Source organism: Mustela erminea, chromosome 11, assembly GCF_009829155.1.
Source record: "Mustela erminea isolate mMusErm1 chromosome 11, mMusErm1.Pri, whole genome shotgun sequence".
Lineage (NCBI taxonomy): Eukaryota > Metazoa > Chordata > Mammalia > Carnivora > Mustelidae > Mustela > Mustela erminea.
The window spans coordinates 10,302,003-10,322,173 of record NC_045624.1 but is presented as its reverse complement, the minus strand read 5'-3'; the positions used below and the strand labels follow the sequence as shown (position 1 = coordinate 10,322,173).

At 36.7% G+C, this 20,171-nt stretch overlaps 1 protein-coding gene across 2 annotated transcripts in view; it reads right to left on the bottom strand.

Annotated features, from left to right (window-relative positions):
• The window catches only part of TPK1 (thiamin pyrophosphokinase 1), a 343,412-nt gene that overhangs the window by 183,330 nt on the left and 139,911 nt on the right, over nt 1-20,171 (bottom strand). For both annotated transcript variants that reach the window (XM_032305883.1, XM_032305882.1), the window contains exon 4: nt 18,911-18,980. In XM_032305883.1, coding sequence (XP_032161774.1) covers nt 18,911-18,980 — 70 coding nt within the window. The remainder of the gene's footprint in view (nt 1-18,910; nt 18,981-20,171) is intronic.

Sequence of the window (20,171 nt, the reverse complement as noted above, 5' to 3'; positions counted from 1 at the left end):
TAGAATCCACGTTCCTGTCATCAAGAATACAGAGACAGTAATAAACAGGTCACTAAACAGAGTCTCACATTAGTCCCAGAATAAAAGTGGCACTGAACCTACTACAAGAAAGTTTTACATCAAGTTTCAAAAGTAGTTTCAAAGTTTTAAGCTCACCCCTAAGTTATTCAACCATGTCTCAGAACAAAAATCAACACTCTTAAAGGAATATAACAAATCTGGTAACAACTTCAAATTAAAAATGTATAGCATCCATTCAAAAACGATCAGGCAGGCAAAGAAGAAAACCATAACCAGACACAGAAAAGACAAAGAGGCTGGTACTAGCAGACAAGGTCATTAAAACAACTATTACAAACATGTTCCATACACTCAAGAAGTCAAAAGCAAACATGAACAAAGAAGTGAGAAATGTAAGTAATACAATAACTATTAGAAATAAAAAGTACATTGTCAGAAATGAAAAATACACTGGAGAATTAATAGCAGATTAACCACACAAAGTATTAAACATACCATACAAAGGTATAGCCAATAATCCAATGGTGGACATAAAATGGAACCATATAAAAAAAAAAAAAAAAGGCACAAAAGAAGGAAAGGGGGAACAACTTTGTGGCTTAGTCAGTTGGGTGTCTGACTCTTGATCTCTGCTCAGGTCCTGATCTCAGGGTCATGAGCCCAAGCCACACATTTTGCGTGAGTACAAAATGATTGAAAGATCTTAAAAAAAAAAAAAAAAAAGGGGAAAGGAAGAAAAAAGAATGGGAGAAGTAGAAAATACTAGATTTAAATGGAATCATACTGATAAATACATTAAATGTACATGGGCCAAATGCTCCAACTGAAAGACCTAGATGTAACATTAAATGAAAAAGGTGTGTTGTCTATAAAAAACTACAGATATAGATGTATTTAAGCTAAAAGCATGACAAGAAATAAACTATGGAAATACTCATAAGAAAGCAGAGTGGTTATATTATTATAAGACAAGGTAGACATCAGAACAAGGAATATTGGTAAAGATAAAGAAGGGGCAATTTCATAATATAAATTGATAATTTAATCAAAACAATTAGCCAATCTGTATACAATAAAAGAGCCCAAGGATACTCAAGATGGAAAAAAATCCATTACAATTTTCAAAAACCCTCTCTTAGAAAATGATTAAACAAGTAATTCAAAAGAACAGAATATGCTCCTATTTTATTCTTTTAATGCTATTATGAATGTAATTTCATAATTTCATCTTTAAATTGTTTGGTCCAAGTATATAAATATACAGTTGGCTATACATTGATCTTGTTTCCTGCAACCTTGAAACTGTTTATTAGTTTTAATCATTTTTTAGTAGTATACTTAGGATTTTCTATATAACTAAGATCACATTATCTGCAAATAGAGATAGCTTTACCTCTTTTGTTATTTAGATGTCTTTCTTTTTCTAGTCTAACTGCCATTCTAGAAACTACAGAACAATGTTGCACAGAAGTACAAAAGCAGATTATCCTTTCCATGTTCTTAATCTTAGTCTTTCACTGTTAAATATGATGTTAATTCTGGGTTTTTTTGTAGATGTCCTTTGTTAGCTTGAAGAAATTCCCTTCTACTCCTAGTTTGTTGAGTATTTTATCATGAAACGTGCTGGATTTTGTCAAATACATTTTGTGTCTCTTGAGAAAATCATGATTTTTGTTTTTTTATTCTGCTGAAATGATGTATTACATTAATTGACTTTCAGAAATTGAACCACCTTTTCATTCCTCAGACAAATCACACTTGGTCATGGTGAATAATCCTTTCTACACATTGTTGGATTCAGTTTCCTAGTTTTTTGTTGAGGATTTCAACAAAAATCCATATTAAAAAATACATATATGAGTCTATCATTGGTCTAGTCCTGGTATCAAGGGAACACTGAGCCTTACAAAATTAGCTGGGAAGCATTCCCTCTTCTATTTTTCCCAAGACTTTGAAGAACTGGCATTAATTATTCTTTGAATGTTTTGTAGAAATCAATGGTGCAGCCATCTGGACCTGGGCTTTCCTTTGAAGTAGTTTGTTTCTTCCAAATTACTAATTCAATACCCCCATTGCCATGAGGTCTACTCAGATTGCCTAGTTCTTCTTAGTTTCATTATTTTGTGTCTTTCTAGCAATCGTCTAAAAGAAGTATTAAACTTTTTCTGCACTTTTTTTTGAAACCTGACACTGTAAGGCAATAGTGCCCATCAACAGATTTAATTCATCAGCAAATTCAATACAGTCTGTATCAGAATTTGTTGACTTTTTGTAGAAACTGACAAACTGATTTTAAATTTTTTTAAAAAGATTTTATTTATTTATTTGACAGAGAGAGACACAGCAAGAGAAGGAACACAAGCAGGGGGAGTGGGAGAAGGAGAAGCAGGCTTCCCATGGAGCAGGAAACCCAATGCGGGGCTCAATCCTAGGATCCTGGGATCATGACCTGAGCCAAAGGTAGACACTCAACAACTGAGCCACCCTGGTGCCCCATGATTTTAATTTAATATTTTATTTATTTATTTGAGAGAGAGAGTGAGAGAATGAGAAGGGGGAGGGAAGGTAGAGGAAGAAGCAGACTCCCCACTGAGCAGGGAGCATGATATGGGACTTGATCCCAGGACCCTGGGATCATGACTGGAGTGAAAAAGGGAGATGCTTAACCCACTGAGCCACATGGGCACCCTGACAAACCGATTTTAAAATTCATATGGAACTAATTGTAAGAAACTCAGAATAGGCAAAAAAAAAAAATAAAGAACAAGGTAGGGGGACTCTTACTTCTCAACTTCAGAACTTACTAAAAAGCATGGTAATAATCAAGATGGTGTGGTAATGGCCCCAGACTAGACATACAGATCAATGGAACAGAAATCACAATGTACCAAAGAAACTCATACATCTATGGTCAACTGATTTTTGACAAGGGTACCAACATCACTCACTGGGGCAAGAACTGTGCTCTCAACCAAACATCCATCAACACATGGCTGGAGTAACTGGAGAGCTATATATAGAAGAATCAAGTTAAACCCTTACTTCACACGATGCACACAAAAATGAAAATGGTTGAAAGATCTAAATGTAAGAGCTAAAACCATAAAACTTTTGAAGAAAACATAGAGGTAATATCTCATGATTTCAGATTTGGCAAAGAATCTTACATACAACACCAGAATCATGAGCTACAAAAGAGTTAAACCAGACTTCATCAGAATTCAAAGTTTTTTGTGATTCGAAAGATACTATCAAGAAAGTAATGAAACAGCCTGAAAAGTGGGAGAAAATATTCTTTAATGCATAACTTTTGACCTCATCTTAATTTCCAAGAATCTACTTTAAATGCAAAGAACTCAAAGTTTTACTTATAAAACTTATCGAAGTTTTACTTATCAATGTTATAAAAAATTATGAACATACATCTCTGATATATGAAGACTGAAAGAATGTAACATAATTTTTATTTAACACATGATGTGTTCATAATACAATGTTAAAAAAACAGGTGTGGTGTAAAATATGCACAAAATCCCTATTTTATTACATGTGAAACATGCTTACAAAAATATGAAATTGAAAAAGATGTGTAAAAATATCAATACTGAGAGCCTAAGTGATTTCAAGTTATTTTTATTTTTTCTTTGTACTTACCTGTATTCCCTAAGTTCATTATGATGAACTTGTTATTACCCATGTAGAAAGGTGCGTAAGGGTAGAGAACCATGCACCTTTAAGAGAAAGGAAAATACAGGGGTGCCTGGATAGCTCAGTCAGTTAAGCGGCTGACTTGATTTCAGCCTATATCATGATACAGGCAGAGGTGTCAAGAGATTGGGCCTTAAGATTCTCTCTCCCTCTGTCTCTCCCCCACTCACGTGCACACACTCTGTCTCAGAAAAAAAAAAAAAAAAAAGAGAAAGAGAGAGAATAGAGAAGAAAAAGGAGGAACATATAAAGTTAAATCAATAATCAAAAGGTAAATACTAAATAGTACAGATTTGGTTCCTTTAAATGAATTGATTTTTTCTATTGCTATTATTTATAATTATGATTTCATTAAAATTACCCATACACAGCTTTAAAATTGAACAAACGAGTACAGTTTGGTTCAGATTTTTGCTATATATGATTTGGCTAAAATCGTTGGTTTTGTTAACTTTTGCCACCTATATCCTAAATCAACCCCATCATATTAAAGCATCAGAACGCATCAGTGCTATTCATGACCTCATCAACCATTTCTCCCCACCACATCAGAAGGACATTTTGGTGAAAAGCTGCCACACGGAGGAAATTCACCATGAAAGCCCTATTACTTATAAGAATCATAAGATCCCACTCCTATGTGAAAATGTTCTTTTCACTGACTGATATAATGGTAAGATGACAGAAACTACAGTTGTTTTTCTTGCTCCTAACACGTGGAACTGCTCTCTAGTTACTAATAACCCACTAATGTACAGCCTAGCAAGAAAAAATTGAATACACACTAGAGGCCGCTAGTGATAAATAAGTGAATTTTGCATGAAGTAAAAAACATGATGAGAGCAGTAGAAAGAAAACTGCATTCTAAGCTTCTAGCTTCAGCTGCCTCTAAGTACTATGCTTCAAGTCACAAAACATTTTTTTCCCATCTACAAACTTCTAATTTTTTTAGTAAGAACTAAATCTGGACAAATTTCCTCTTAAAAAGAAAAATCAAGAGAATTTTGTAGTAATTTGTATTACTGTATTCTTAAAGCAAAGCTATGCTTTTAAACAATGAGACCTTTTTACATAGTACAAATTAGAAAAAAAAATACTCTAATTGTAACAAAGATTCAGATCAAGTTAAGAGAACCATGTTGTGTGTTGTAAATTTGTCTTGGTGACAGTTCATTGAGAGGAAGATACTTTAAAAGCAAAAGAGATCTAAAAAATATCACAAGACTCGCAGAAGAATTATGAACCTTAAGAGTGGGATTTTAAGGAGTATACTTGGGAAAATATAGATAACATGAACTCAGAGAAAAACAGAATATGATTAAAAGCAAGCTTTTCTAAAACAAAGAAAGTGTACACTTTACTTCATTTTTTTTGAGAGTGCTGGTACCTGCAAGTGGGGTGGGGGTGGGGACAGGAGCAGAGGGAGAGGGAGAATCCCAAGCAAACTCCATGCTCAGCGTAGAGCCCCACATGGGGCTTCATCTCATGACCCTGAGATCATGACCTGAGCTGAAACCAGAAGTCAGACGCTTAACCGGCTGAGCCACCCAGGTGCCCCACTATACCCTTTTCCAAAAATTTGTGAGGAATGTTATTAAATTTCCTAGAATACATATTTTTATCATTTACACATATGATAGTTTAGTAAACATAACTTCCTTTTCACCATCATTAAGAGAATGAGGGGAAAAGATCTCATAGCTAGGAGCATTTTAGAGCACAGTAAGTTTTAAGTTAGAGAGGTGCCTATGGCAGGGGAAGTATGAAGATTGAAGACCGTTAGCTGACCCAAGGACAAGGTGGAAGCACTGGCAGCCAGAGAGAAGGTGTTTTGGGTGGGCATTTGTGAAGATTTTGTTTGTAACTGTATTTGCATTTGGCTATCCCTACCCATGAAGCTAACATGGTATGAATCTTAATAGCAGGCACAGACCAACCCAGAAACAAACAGGAGTCGCGTATTTACTCATGTCACCCCTACAAACAAGGGCAAAGGCAGATTTTCCCTTAACCACCTTGGATTGGTCAGTCATATACTCTTACACAAGAAAAGACAAGCCACTGGGAATTCATCAGCAGCACCCAGTGGCTGGCTCACAGAGTGTGGAGTACAAGCCCTAACTTTTTCTTAGAACACAAATGTACTGTAGATACATCTGGCATATTTCTTCCCAGGCCCAACTTTCCAGTCTTCCCATTTATGAACTGTTAATTATAATATTTTTGATTTTGTGGCTGTTGTTTACAGTGGTCAGAGGTTTGCTTTTCTTTACAACCAGGAAGCCCCACTGATACAAAATAAATAAATAAATAAAGAAGTTCCTAACAATGTTAACAGGAGAGCCTTTGATATTCTCTGATTCTGCTCTTAAATAAAAGTAACTAAGAATTACTTTACTGGGTCAAAAATATGCTTTCATAGTTAAACTACGAAAGTAGAATACATTAAAATTTTTATGGAAGAGCATATCTAATCATTCTAACTATTAAGCATATAGTGACCTACTTACTGGGGATGAGTGTGAAAAAGCTAGAGACAGTGCAGTGTCACTGGGTGACAGGCTGGCAGGGACATGTAAAAAGGTGATTCCACTGTGTTGGGATAAATGTTAAAGGAAACACTGAGTAGGAAAACGTTCCAGAAGGACACTGACATAACCTGTTAAAGCAAGAGATTTAGCCACCAAATACCCTTACCTAGTTCATTCAGGATTTATCATCTATTGGCCTGTGAGGAAATTATTATTATTTTCAGGGAAAACTATCTAAAAGGAGTAATACTGCTCAATTAAAAATATTTTCAATTTTTGTCAAATCTGGGCCCATAGACTAGAGTTATTTCCCAAGGTAAATAAAACAAGAACAAGGAATTTTGTTTAATTAAGTAGAAACACTGATAGATAATTTCAATATAATGTGGGACGATAATCAAGGATTGCTTAGAAAATTTTAACTTAAGCCTGACTTAGGTCTACGGAAACTGGTAGTTACCAACAAAGACTTCTGGGGAAACACAACTCATGAGCAGAGTTTTGAAGGGATTTTAATACTTGGAAGAAAGCAGAAGAAAGAGGGATGTTCTAAATGAATTTTAAAAGAGGGTTGTTTATTTTTTTTAGAATAGGTTTTTTTTTTTTTTAAGATTTTTTTTTTTATTTATTTGTCAGAGAGAGAGAGAGCGTGAACACAGGCAGACAGAATGGCAGGCAGAGGCAGAGGGAGAAGCAGACTCCCTGCCGAGCAAGGAGCCCGATGTGGGACTCGATCCCAGGACGCTGGGATCATGACCCAAGCAGAAGGCAGCTGCTTAACCAACTGAGCCACCCAGGCGTCCCATAGAATAGGTTTTTATAAGTTAATCAGATACAGTGTTCTGTAAAAAAGTATCTCTGTGTGATGTTAAAACTAACTCCTTGGCATTTCAATGATTTTTAAAATAATTGACCAAGTAGAAACCAATATTTAGAGGACACCAATATTTTAAATAATCATTGCTAAAGAGCACTAATGCTTAAACAACCACTCCCATGGCCCCTCCTGCCTTACGTAGCACACCCCAGACATGAGGCACCTGTGCATGGTATCCAGCACAAATGCACATAACCAGACATCCAAAGCCAAAATCAGAGCTCATAGATCTAAATCCTGTGGGATAAACACCTTCTTCCCACAGTCCGAGCAAAAAGCACAGCTGATGTCATTCAAGAGAAGTGCTAAGAACAGTTTCTAAATCCTACAATTTGGAGAGCAAGTCAACATTTCAAATATTCATGACTTACTATTATTATTATAGTTCCTATCAACCTGGGCATTTACAGACTAGTGTCTCCTTGCTTATCATGTAAGTTCCCTTCCTCTGACTTTCTGAGAAGAAGCTCTCTTCTATTGCCTAGATCATATAATATCCAGACACAAGCATATTAGACATAATATATACACGTACACATTCAAATATGTGCGCATATGTATATTTACACATAATGATTTTTTTCTCAGAGTGGTAAAATGTTTCCCATTGTATTTTAAGTAGCCTTTCTGAGACTCTTCAACATATTCTTGAATTCCCGGGCTAGAGGCAAAATTGAAGTCTTCAAGGAATATAGTCTCAAACACCTCTCAGATCTCTAACCCAGAACTGTAAGTGAAAGTCCAGAGCTTATCTTGTTTTCAGTGCCACTTGGATATAGTCTCACAAAATTTATTAGCTAGTCCTTGCTTTAACTGAATTCCAGCTGTCATTTTTCTGACCCCCATTAATAGGAAGGCCATGGCTGGCTCAGGTGCAATCCCACCATTGACTCAAGTTTCATGTCTTATAATGATGTGCCAACAAATGACGCATACTGTCTTGTTGTTGGAGTCATTCTGATTACTATTGGTCTGATAATACAAAACCAAAATTTTAATAATGAGAAAACTCCACAGAAGTACCTTGTGTATATGTGCAAGCATGGGTGTATGTGACACACAGTTAACTGAGTATGAACAGACAGGGACCATTCTACAACTTTCTAATAAACAACGTACGTATGCACAATATTATGTGACTATTCTCAATTATTACTAACTCAGCCATCTAATAATATATTGAAAATTAGCCAAAAAACTTGGGAAACATGAGCTCTTAAATTGTATTAACTGCTAAAACTATTCAAGTTTATTTCTTTTCATAAAGCAAAATTAAAAGAGCCATGTGTTACTCAAAACTTTTGACAGATGATCCAGGTTTCTCTGAAAAATCATCTGAGGGGAATTTATTTCTGAAGACTCCATCCATAGTGCAGGAAAGGAAAAGGGTTTTGTCAGGAACATACTTTATGAAATAGAATAGCCATAAAGAACAATGCCTTTGATTAAATTTAGTTGTAAACTGACTTCCTGCAGCTGCTTAAAATGATTTCCTTCTGAAAATTTATTCTGACTTCATGCATGATCTGATAAACATAGCATCTCTGCATATACTATTTACCCCTGACTCCCCAAAATGATTCAGAGCTATGCATGGGTAACTTTGAGATCTCTGATTTATAGCATTTGATAACCAACAGACTAAAATATATTACAAAACTAATTCAATCAACAATTCAAGATAAATATGCCCTCACAGTTGATTGTGTAGGGTTCTTTAATAATAAGACTCCTCTTACAAATTTTCTTTTAAATGTGCTAATCATTTTTACCTTCCATCATTTTGATTCAAAGACCCAATAATGTTGACATGCTTACAGAGCCTCATAATTTGATTGCATGAATACTTTTTAATAGAAACTTGCTGAAGCAAGTGACTAAAATTCTTAAGGCTAGGCTTAGAAGAAATCAAGGCAAACCAATGATCTTTGGATTTCCTCAAGTACACACTTGTTTCCTTTCTATATATGTTCAAGCATACTGAAAGCATATTTTTTTTAACTATGCCACAAAATGCACGAACATTAGTTAAAATAAATCCCAATCACTGAGAAAATAAGTCATAGGTCGACTGAAATCAATTATCATATATATCAGAGGTTATTAAGATCACAATATCTGCTCAGATCCTTGACACCAATTTATTACATAACAATATTATATATATTGTCTTATTCCATAAAAAGCTAACAGTACTTAGCAAGCTTTTGCAAGATTTTCACTAAGATACAGTAGAATATAAGCATTATATATGAATCTCTTCTACTATTTATCTCACTTCGAGGGTATAAGTGACAACTTTGAAAATTATGTTTGGCTCTGACTAAAAGAACTAACATTCCTCTCAAAGAATCACTTAAAAAAAGTGGTAACAGATTCCAACCAAAAGGATGATTCTTAAGAATCAGGTCTATCAACCACGTTCAATGAACAAACAAGACTGTGGTGTACCCACATAACAGAACACCACTCAACACTGAAAAAGGACAAACTACTTACACACACAATCACAGGAATCAATCTTCAGGAGCATTTGGTAAGTGAAAAAAGTCACATACATAAGACAACAAGCTGAACGACTCCATTTATAGAACATTCTAGAAGGTTTCAGAAGCCCAGGTATAGGAGTTGAGGACTGATGCCAAAGGATAGGAAGGAACTTTCAGGATGACGGATATGCTCTATTCTTGACAACTGGTGGATATGCCTGTATCCTATTACAAAACCTACTGAACTGAATGCTTAAATGGATGAATTTTATCATATAAAATTATACCTGAACAAAGATGATCAAAACAAAAAAAGAACCAGAGAAGCTCAATGTTATATTCCTTCATTCCAACACTTAAAACTTTGCTGGGAAGTAGTACAATTACCACGTGCAAAGTATGAACTATGAGTGAGTATTTACAGCTATTGTCCGAAACTAGCTCATACACATATTCAACTATCCTATAATTCATCATATCGTAGCTTTGAAGGGCCACCCTCTACCCTCTTGGCTTATCCTACTCTTGTGTAACCAGCCCAAGTAATACATTTCTTCTTTATAAAAATCTTCACGATTCCTGTGAATGCTCCAGAAGATCCTGATCTTTCCCTGAAATGCCACAGGTGGAAAAATCACAGCCCGAGAAAGTGAAATTACTTGCCAAAGTCTCATAGTAATGAAGTTGCAGAATCAGATTTTGAATCCTGACCTAACTGAAAAATTTGTGCATGCCTTCTCACTACATAGTTCCCAACTTGGAATTCCTGCTATCTGTAACAGCTAGAATCCCACATTATTCGATCATTTAAATCATAGTCTGAAGTTGGCTTAGCTAGGGCACAGTGAATCTTAGAGCCACAACAGTCAGTCTGATTCCCACTGGATCACTCTGAAAAGCAGTATTGATCTGCTCATAAGAAAGCTGCAAGAATGTATAAAGTTAAGAAGTCTGAAATCCAAACTGTGAAAAAATAAATGGTCTGACTGGAATAAGAAATTGGGAATGAATCCTTACTTTTTCTTCTCTTTTTTTTTTTTTTTTAAAGATTTTATTTATCTGTCAGAGAGAGAGAGAGCACAAGCAGAGGGAGTGACAGGCAGAGGAGGCAGAAGGAGAAGCAGGCTCCCCACTAAGCAAGGAGCCAGATGTGAGACTCCATCCCAGGATGCTGGGTTCATGCCTGAGCTGAGCCACCCCGATGTCCCTGAATCCTTCTTTCCTATTTGATCACCACAAGTTCCCCTTCATCTCACCTCATTAACCCTTGTTTACATGAATGGTCATCTGTGTGATTTCAAGGAATTTTTACTGGATGTTAATCTTTTTTTTTTTTTTAATTATGTTAGTCACCATACAGTACATCATTGGTTTTTTCCCCCCATCATTAGTTTTTGATGTACTGTCCCATGATTCATTATTTGTGTATAACATCCAGTGCGCCATGCAACATGTGCCCTCCTTAATGCCCATCATTGGGCTAACCCATCCCCCACCTCCTCCTCTTAAAACCCTGTTTTTTTCCCAGAGTCCACAGCCACTCGTAGTTCATCTCTCCCTCTGATTTCCCCCCTTCATTTTTCCCTTCCTTCTCCCTAATGTCCTCCATGCTACTCCTTATGTTCCATAAATAGGTGGAACCATATGAAAATTGACTTTCTCTGCTTGACATATTTCACTTAGCATAATCTCCTCTAGTTCCGTCCATGTTAATGCAAAAGTTGGGTATTTATCCTTTCTGATGGCTGAGTAATATTCCATATTACTGTAGGGACCACATCTTCTTTACCCATTCATCTGTTGAGGGCATCTCAGCTCTTTCTACAATTTGGCTATTGTGGCCATTGCTGCTATGAACATTGGGCTGCACATGGCCCTTCTTTTCACTACATCTGCATCTTTAGGGTAAATACCCAGTAGTGCAATTGCTGGGTCATAGAGTAGCTCTATTTTTAATTTTTTCAATTTTTACTTTTTGAGGAACCTCCACACTGTTTTCCAAAGGGGCTGCACCACCTTGCAATCCACCAATAGTGTAAGAGGGTTTCCTTTTCTCCACATCCTCTCCAACATCTGTTGTTTCTTACCTTGTCAATTTTGGCCATTCTAACTGGCGTAAGGTGGTATCTCTCAGTGTGGTTTTAATTTGAATCTCCCTGATGCCTAATTGTTCATGTCTTCTGCCCGTTTTTTTCACTTGATGATTTGGTTTTGGGGTGTTGAGTTTGAGAATTTCTTTACAAATTTTGGATATCATCAGCCCTTTATCCGTAGTGTCATTTACATTTTTCTTTTTGTTTTTTTTTTTTAAGATTTTTTTATTTATTTATATAACAGACAGAGATCACAAGTAGGCAGAGAGGCAGGCAGAGAGAGAGGAGGCTCCCCGCTGAGCAGACAGCCTGATGCAGGGCTCAATCCCAGGACTTTGGGATCATGACCTGAGCCGAAGGCAGAGGTTTTAACCTACTGAGTCACCCAGGCACCCCTGTAGTGTCATTTACAAATATCCTGTCCCATTCCGGGGGTTGCCTCTTTGTTTTGTTGACTGTTTCGTTTGCTGGGCAGAAGCTTTTGATCTTGATGAAGTCCCAAAAGTGCATTTTTGCTTTTGTTTCCCTTGTCTTTGGAGATGGGTCTTGGAAGAATGGGCTGTGGCCGATATCGAAGAGGTCACTGCCTATATCCTCCCCTCAGATGCTCAAACTTTAAATTCAACAGCAAGCAGCTCTTAAACATCTGAGCTAATTTAATGTTTATATGATCATATGTGGGACTTTCCCGTTCAGATCTGTATTCAACTATTCTGAGAAAACTAACCAAAATACCACACCCCTCCCCATTTCAAGTCCCCAAACACTAATGATACCAAACTCACAGTTATTTCTCAGATGAGTTTCAAAGTCTCTGCATCCTTTAAAATCACGAAAAAACACTCACAAGTAGCACTGATATTCATGTTACATCCAAAATACCAATGAATTCAAAGGCAAGAATCTTCATTTCTGATAAAAGACTCACTGAGATAGTAATGAGGTCACAGTATAAATATAAGACTTTCTGAAAGTAAGTAGGACGAGTTCTACATGTCATTTCACACAAAATGGGCAGGATCTTTCTAGCTATAAGGCATTTTGATTTATACATAATAATAAAATAAAATAAACTATCTGAAGTTGCTTCTGAAGCCCTGGCAGTGAGGAGAGAAGGAATGGGAAGAAAGAGGAAACAACTTGGCTAAAATGATAAGTAAAAGACAAACCCTGTTAGGAAATGAGTTTAGATTTTATCCAGGAGACAAGCAGAACCTTCCCTTCCCTCCTCCCTGCTAGTCAGCACATGCGTGTGCACATGTACACACCCCCCCACACCCCACTCTGTGACCCTAACCTTTTACACTTCAGCAGGATCCTCAGAATTGTTTCTAATACCCCAATTCGGGATTAACTGTCCATCCTCTGTGCCTCCCTCTGTCACAGAACCTATCACGTTGGATGAGAATTTTCTCATTATGTGCAATCTATCCTATTGCATACTAATTTCTCCTTTACTTCTATTACTCTAAGGTCTTTTTTTGTGGGCAGGAATCAATTATTTATATATTCGCAGTAACTATCAAAATGTCTAACCACAGAAGATATTTAATAAGCTTTTGAATGAATAAAAATGAATGAATGATAAGTTAAATGCCACATTCTTATTTCTGCCACTGGATTATTCTTGGGAGATACTGTGTCATTCCAAAGCTCTTTTTTTTCTTTGATCAGTTTACCTCAACTTTCTAATAGGGTAAGGTTTACAAATGTCTACGTTATCTTTAAAGGTATTTTTTTTTTTTTTAATTTATCAACTCTTTTTTTCCCATGCTGTCATTTCACTTTCATGTGGCATGGATGTTGTAATTCTTGCTGGTTTCTATACATCTCCTATCTCTTCTACTTGATTCCATCATTTCTTCCACCTCCTGCCATAATTAGCATGACCTTATAAGGACCTATGGCAATGTTTCTTAATCCATTCTGCAGATTCACAGAGCTATCAATTCTATGCCCCCAAAAAAGTCCATTTAGTCAAAATTCAATATATTATGATTCCATTTTATAAATACCAGAGATAGGCAGAATTAATCTAACATGTATTGGGTCTGACAGCAGTGTGCTATGAGGGGAGATGCTGATGGGAGGGAGCATGAGGAGGGCTTCCGCAATGCTGGTAATATTCTATTTATTGATCTCTATACCATTTATTCATGTGTTCTCCTTTGTGAAAATTCATTGAGCTAGATCATTATAATTTGTGCACTTTTCTACATGTTTGTTTTTAATATTCCCTATGGTGGACAAGGTTGGTAATTACTGCCATAGCTGACAACTTTTCTACCCCTGGTTAGAAACTAACCAGAGCAGAAACTGTTCTCTTAGAATATCTGTGAAAGATGCAGAAAGAGGAATCACTAGGTATGAGAGGAGGGTGGTCCGGGTGCTTAACTCTCCCATAATCCTTACTGTAGACCTGGTACCCACAAATAATAATCTTTCAATATTCTTTGATGTGGACATTTTACTCTTTGCTGATCTACTAAACTGAAAACAAAACTGTCAGCAGAAAAACAAAAGGGGGCACCTGGGTGGCCCAGTCCATTAAACATCTCCCTTTGGCTCAGGTCATGATCTCAGGGTCCTGGGATCAAGCCCCGCACTGGGGCTGGGTTCCCTGCTCAGTAGGGAGTCTCCCTCTCTTCTCTGCCCTCACCCCCAACTTGTGCTCTCACTTTCTCTCCCTCTCAAATAAAGAAAATCTTTTAAAGAAGAAGAAGAAAAACAAAGGTCCTCCAAAGCCTATCAATGATGGGCAAGAAAGAAAATCTGCTTCATAAAATCTCCTAGAAAATCTTATGTGCTTCACTTGTATTTTTTTCTCCCCCTCTGCATCTTGTGATTATTCTGACTACAAGGCTGTGCTTTACCATCCTGGTTCACACCAATGGTGGGTTTTACCTACTTTCAAGAAGGCAGGAAGCAGATATTATGAGGTTACCATAGGAGTTTTTAATCACAGACTAGTACCAAAATATAGATATGCAATTTTGTCAGTATCAGGTTGAAGCCGCAGAATTAGGAGTACTGATACATCTAATACCCCACCACAGTACCCCACATTTCTTTAAAAAAAAAAAAAAAAAAAAAAGACACCTGAGGTTAAGAAAACAGTAAATTAGGTGTATGGCAATAGAGTTGTGGAATCACTATGCTGCACACCTGAAACTAATATTGTGTGTCAACTGTATTTCAGGAAATATATATATATGTATACATATATATACAGTAAGTATAAATATATATATAGTAATCTACAGGAATTATTTATATATATATATAATATATATATACATATGGTAATCTACATATTAGGCTGGAATCAGAAATCAGTGGGGATAGTTCAGATGACTTAAAAATAATGTTGGAGGTTGGAGAAACTGGGTGACCAAACAGATGAAGTTCAGATTTTTTATCGCAACTGAAAAAAAAGAAAAGAAGAAGGAAAAAAAAGAATATGGGAGTAAAAAGTATGAAGTCTTCCTAAAACCTCTTCCTCTTTAATCTCAAATTTCTAACCAAAGTGGAGACCCAACTGTCATTGGCAGAGCCCATCCTACCTTTCCCCAGCTGGGTCTTCAACCTGCCTCAGTCTGACATTCAGACTGCGCATGCCCCCAAATCAGAACCTGTCAATCCTCAGAGCAAAGGTCATCTGTTTAACCAAAGTGTGAGAATTAATCAAAGTCACTCAAAACCTTATAGGAAGAGAGCACAGAGTAACTGTAATAAAATACTCATTTACTAACAAGTATTTGTTGAGTATTTAATATTCCCACACTATTTTGTAGGCATCAGGGAACCTACACTGACCTGAACAAGAAAAATTAGTCCCATGTTCTATACTTCCAAAGGGCAGAACCAATGGGTGGACTCAATGTAACTCTCTGCTACTTAGGAAGAAAAACAGATAATTTTTTTCTTTTTTGTTTCTTTCAACTAACATATGTTCAAATCAACATGTATCATTTTGACAGCACTAAAAAACACTTAGGACTTCTTTATTTTAAAATACAAAACAAAACAAGAAACAGTGGCCTGATAAATAGAGGCCACTTCCAGAGTAGATGTTTATGAAGACGGTATAGAGTACATGGTACAGGGTCAGATGTAAAGTCACTGCTGGTGTCTGCCTCAGCTCTATCCCTCCATAAAACCCTCTTCCTCCTCTCGCTCCTCTCTTCCTGTCTACATCAGTCTTCCTTCCTTCCATTCCAAATACCTTCAGTGGGAGATGATTCTCTACACATTCATCTTTTATTACAAAATTATAAGGTATTACATTGTAGACATGGAAATTAAATAAAAAGGCAAACATGAACAAGCCAAACAATAGTCCATAAATCATACTTGGCTTTTCAAAACTTGTGGGTTTTTTTTTCCTCTTTCATAGTGTGGCTTCTCTGTTAAAAACGCTACTAATAAGGGGCACACCTGGGTGGCTGAGTTATTAAGCATTTGCCTTCGGTCAGGTCATGATCTCAGCACCCTGATACAGAGCCCAACACTGGGCTCCCTGCTCTGCAGGATGCCTGCTTCTCCCTCTCCCGCTCCCCCTGCTTGTGTTCCTTCTCCCACTTTGCCTCTGTCAAATAAATAAATACAATCTTTTTTAAAAAATGCAACTAATAGGGGGCGCCTGGGTGGCTCAGTGGGTTAAAGCCTCTGACTTCAGCTCAGGTGATGATCCCAGGGTCCTGGGATTAAGCCTCACATTGGGCTCCTTGCTTAGCAGGGAGCCTGCTTCCCTCCCTCTCTCTCTCTCTGCGTGCCTCTCTACCTACTTGTGATCTCTGTCTGTCAAATAAATAAATAAATAAACAATCTTTAAAAAAAAAAATGCAACTATTAGGAATCATGTTTAGTCATCCTATATCCAATTAGTGAAGCTGGTTAGGGTTTATATTTAATGAGATTTACTCCAAGGATTTAATTCCCATGTGAGGCAGTTAGTTTACTCATCTACCTATTAGACAATCTACCAGGACCCCATGTTCCTAACTATCAGAATACGAATCACTGCAAACATATTAGAATGAGAAAAGCAACGGAAAGTACATTTTCTTAGTGAACATCCTCATCTACAGTCAAATGATTCTTCAATAAATCATGTAAATCTTTTGGAAGACTTCCGTAAGATTGCATGTAAATGTGTTAAGAATATTAGAAATGTTATTTTGAAATCTGGACAAAAATAGGGGCACCTGGGTGGCTCAGTGGGTTAAGGCCTCTGCCTTCGGCTCAGGTCGTGATCCCAGGATCCTGGGATTGAGCCCCGCATCTGGCTTTTTGCTCGGCGGGGAGCCTGCTTCCCCTTCTTTCTCTGCCTCTCTGCCTGCTTGTGATCTCTCACTGTCAAATAAATAATAAATAAAAAATCTAAAAAAAAAAAAAGGTACTCCACAAACCTTGTAATCTGTTTTTGCTTTCTAATGTGAATAAAAATGTTGTGTGTTCTCTTTCTCATTAGTGTCTGCCCAATCCAGTAAGAACAATCAGTATATAAATCTGCATTTTTTTCACAAGCATTTTGGATGGTTCTTATGGTCACAGCAGAGTTGGAAGCACTGTGTTAATAACTTTTCACAGCTCTGGTTCATGTAATTATGTTCACAAGCTGCACCTACCGTTAAAGAAATAGCACTGAATACTAGATTCCTTGCCGGCAAGCCAGCTACAGGCACGAAACGTGATACCCAATTCATAATCTTGGCCTCCTGGGCATCATGCTCTTCCCTGAACGAACCGGCCCAGGCACTGTTTAGAGTATTTTTCACACGTTGTCCGTGTCAGGTCTTAGAGAATACGGTCAGAGGAATCCATAAAGTTAAAAAATGAAGAATTATAAAATGTTAAGAATTTAAATTGTTTCCTAGGCTGTCACTATTGCCATATTCTTTGATAATTCATCCAGTCCCTAGACATTAGGATTCCCAATCTTAAAGGAAACATGTTCTCCTCCTATAAGCAACTGGCTGCTTTCAAACAGCAGCTCCAATATTAGAAGCCTAAGTTAAAAATTCTGATGCCATAAAGATGTATTTTACATCATTTCAAACTACATATATTTAATTCACACCTGTGGTATGTTGAATCATAATATTTTTATTTTATTTTTTGCAGCAAGGAGGTGATTTCTCAAACTATAAACATTTCAGTACATTTAATAACACATATGATAGAAGTGGAACTAAATTTCACAGCCAGTCTACTTATATCTAGACTATAAATTCTTATGTTTGCCAAGAGGTTGAACTATAAACATGCTGGCAATGAGCTGGATTTAAATTTGCTTTCATCAAATGTATTCTCTTATCTAAAAATAGCTCACCATGCAAAGGTCAGGAAAGCCAGACAGAACAGATACCAAATCATTAAGATTAAGGTATTTATCTCCTAAAATATATGTATGTGCATAACTCAGAAGTAACTAAGTTAAATTATACTTAGCTTTACTCAACACTACTACAAAAATCTCACTCTGCCACAGCATGTATCATTTGTTTATATGAGGTCAGTTTTTCATTTAAACAGAGTTTTATTTTAATGTTCAAAGTCCTCACAGATGTCGATATTTGATAAAGCTACTTAATGAGACTTTTGAAGTAGTAGAGTGAGGGGGTTTTTTGTTTTTTCTTTACCATAGTTTTTTTATTCAAATTCAATTAGCCAACACACAGTACATCATTAGTTTCAGATGTACAGTTCAGTAATTCATCAGTTGTGTCTAACACCCAGTGCGCATCACATCACATGCTCTCTTTAATGCCCATCACCCAGTTACCACCCCCCACCACCCCCCAGCAACACACAGTTTGTTTCTTAGAGTCAAAGGTCGCTCATGGTTTGTCTCCGTCTCTGATTTCTTCCCGTTCAGTTTTCCCTCCCTTTCCCTATGATCCTCTGCACTATTTTTTATGTTCTATATATGAGTGAAACTATATGATAATTGTCTTTCTCTGATTGACTAGAATGAGAAGTTTTTAAGTAGAGTATTACTGGCCTAGTTCTTCTAAGAGATACACTCAAAACTAAGAAATAATACAACATGGTTGAGCAGTTCTCTCACTGGTGTGGTTTTCTGTTAATTTTAAAGAACATTAATACTGATCATTCATCAAGGAGAAAATAAAACAACATGAAGACCAGGTTAGTGGTATTTTGGACACAGGCTGAAAGAAAGCATACCTTTCCCTCTCTCCTTCCATGGTATCATATAAACGGTTGGCACCTCCATCAGCACAGGCTCTCAAAAGGGCTTTAAATAGAAAAAAAAAAAAAAAAAAAAACCATTTCAATATAAGCAGCTTAGAGCAGTACTTCGTAAATAATAAACAAACGATTAAAAAATGATGAGACACACACACACAAACTCACACTTTCTGCTTTGCATCTTTCCACATTTAGCCAATGACAGCTGCACTGCAAGCGATCCTACACAGCACTCAAGACAGACAGAATCACCTAAGAGTATATTTCCTTTTCGTAGCCTTTTCAATTCCTCTTATTAAATAAAAGGGGAAGAGAGTACAGGGTGTCTTCAGTCTCTCTTGAAGCTTGTTTATCCTTCTTTATAAGAGAAGAAAGGTCTCATGCTCAGTAAGAGAAAACAGGACATAGATATCCCTTTATGGCCTTACTTTATTAATTTGTACAGATGTTTTCTATTTATGGCAGGTATAGGTTTCCATATTTTGTTTTGATACAGAAATTTTCTTTTAAAAATAAAATCATAGGGGCGCCTGGGTGGCTCAGTGGGTTAATCCTCTGCCTTCGGCTCAGGTCATGATCTCAGGGTCCTGGGATCGAGCCCCGCATCCAGCTCTCTGCTCAGCAGGGAGCCTGCTTCCTCCTCTCTGTCTCTGCCTGCCTCTCTGCATACTTTTGATCTGTATCAAATAAGTAAATAAAATCTTTAAAGAAATAAAATAAAATCATAAACATAACATTGTAAGTTTATTTTAAAATATTAAGTGAAAATTTAGAAAATGTGTGAAATACTGTAAAAAATTTTGGGAGATGGCACAAAATTAAAATTTGGTAAATAATAAGATATTTGAGTAAGACTGACTGTCTCTCCAACTGGGGCTTTTAGGTCTTGCCTTCACTCTAAGATATGATATTGCTGATGAAGTATTCCTTGAAATTCTCTTACTCCATGGGCTACTATTTTGTTGTTGCTGTTATTTCTCTAATTTCCAATTTTCCTAGAAATGTTCAGTATCTTAGCATCAGTTCCCTCCTTTCTTCACTTTTTAAAATATCCTTTACCTAAAGGTTTCAGATCAAACTTTACTTTTTATCCTGGGTAAGGACAGTGAATGCTATTATGTCTGAGATTCTGATTCCTCACCCCAAACAACAGAAGCCCGTCTCCGGTCCCCACGCAGCTGTTAAAACCAAAGTCACTAGAGCCACAAAGATCAGCAAAGGCCTTGGGACCAGCAGC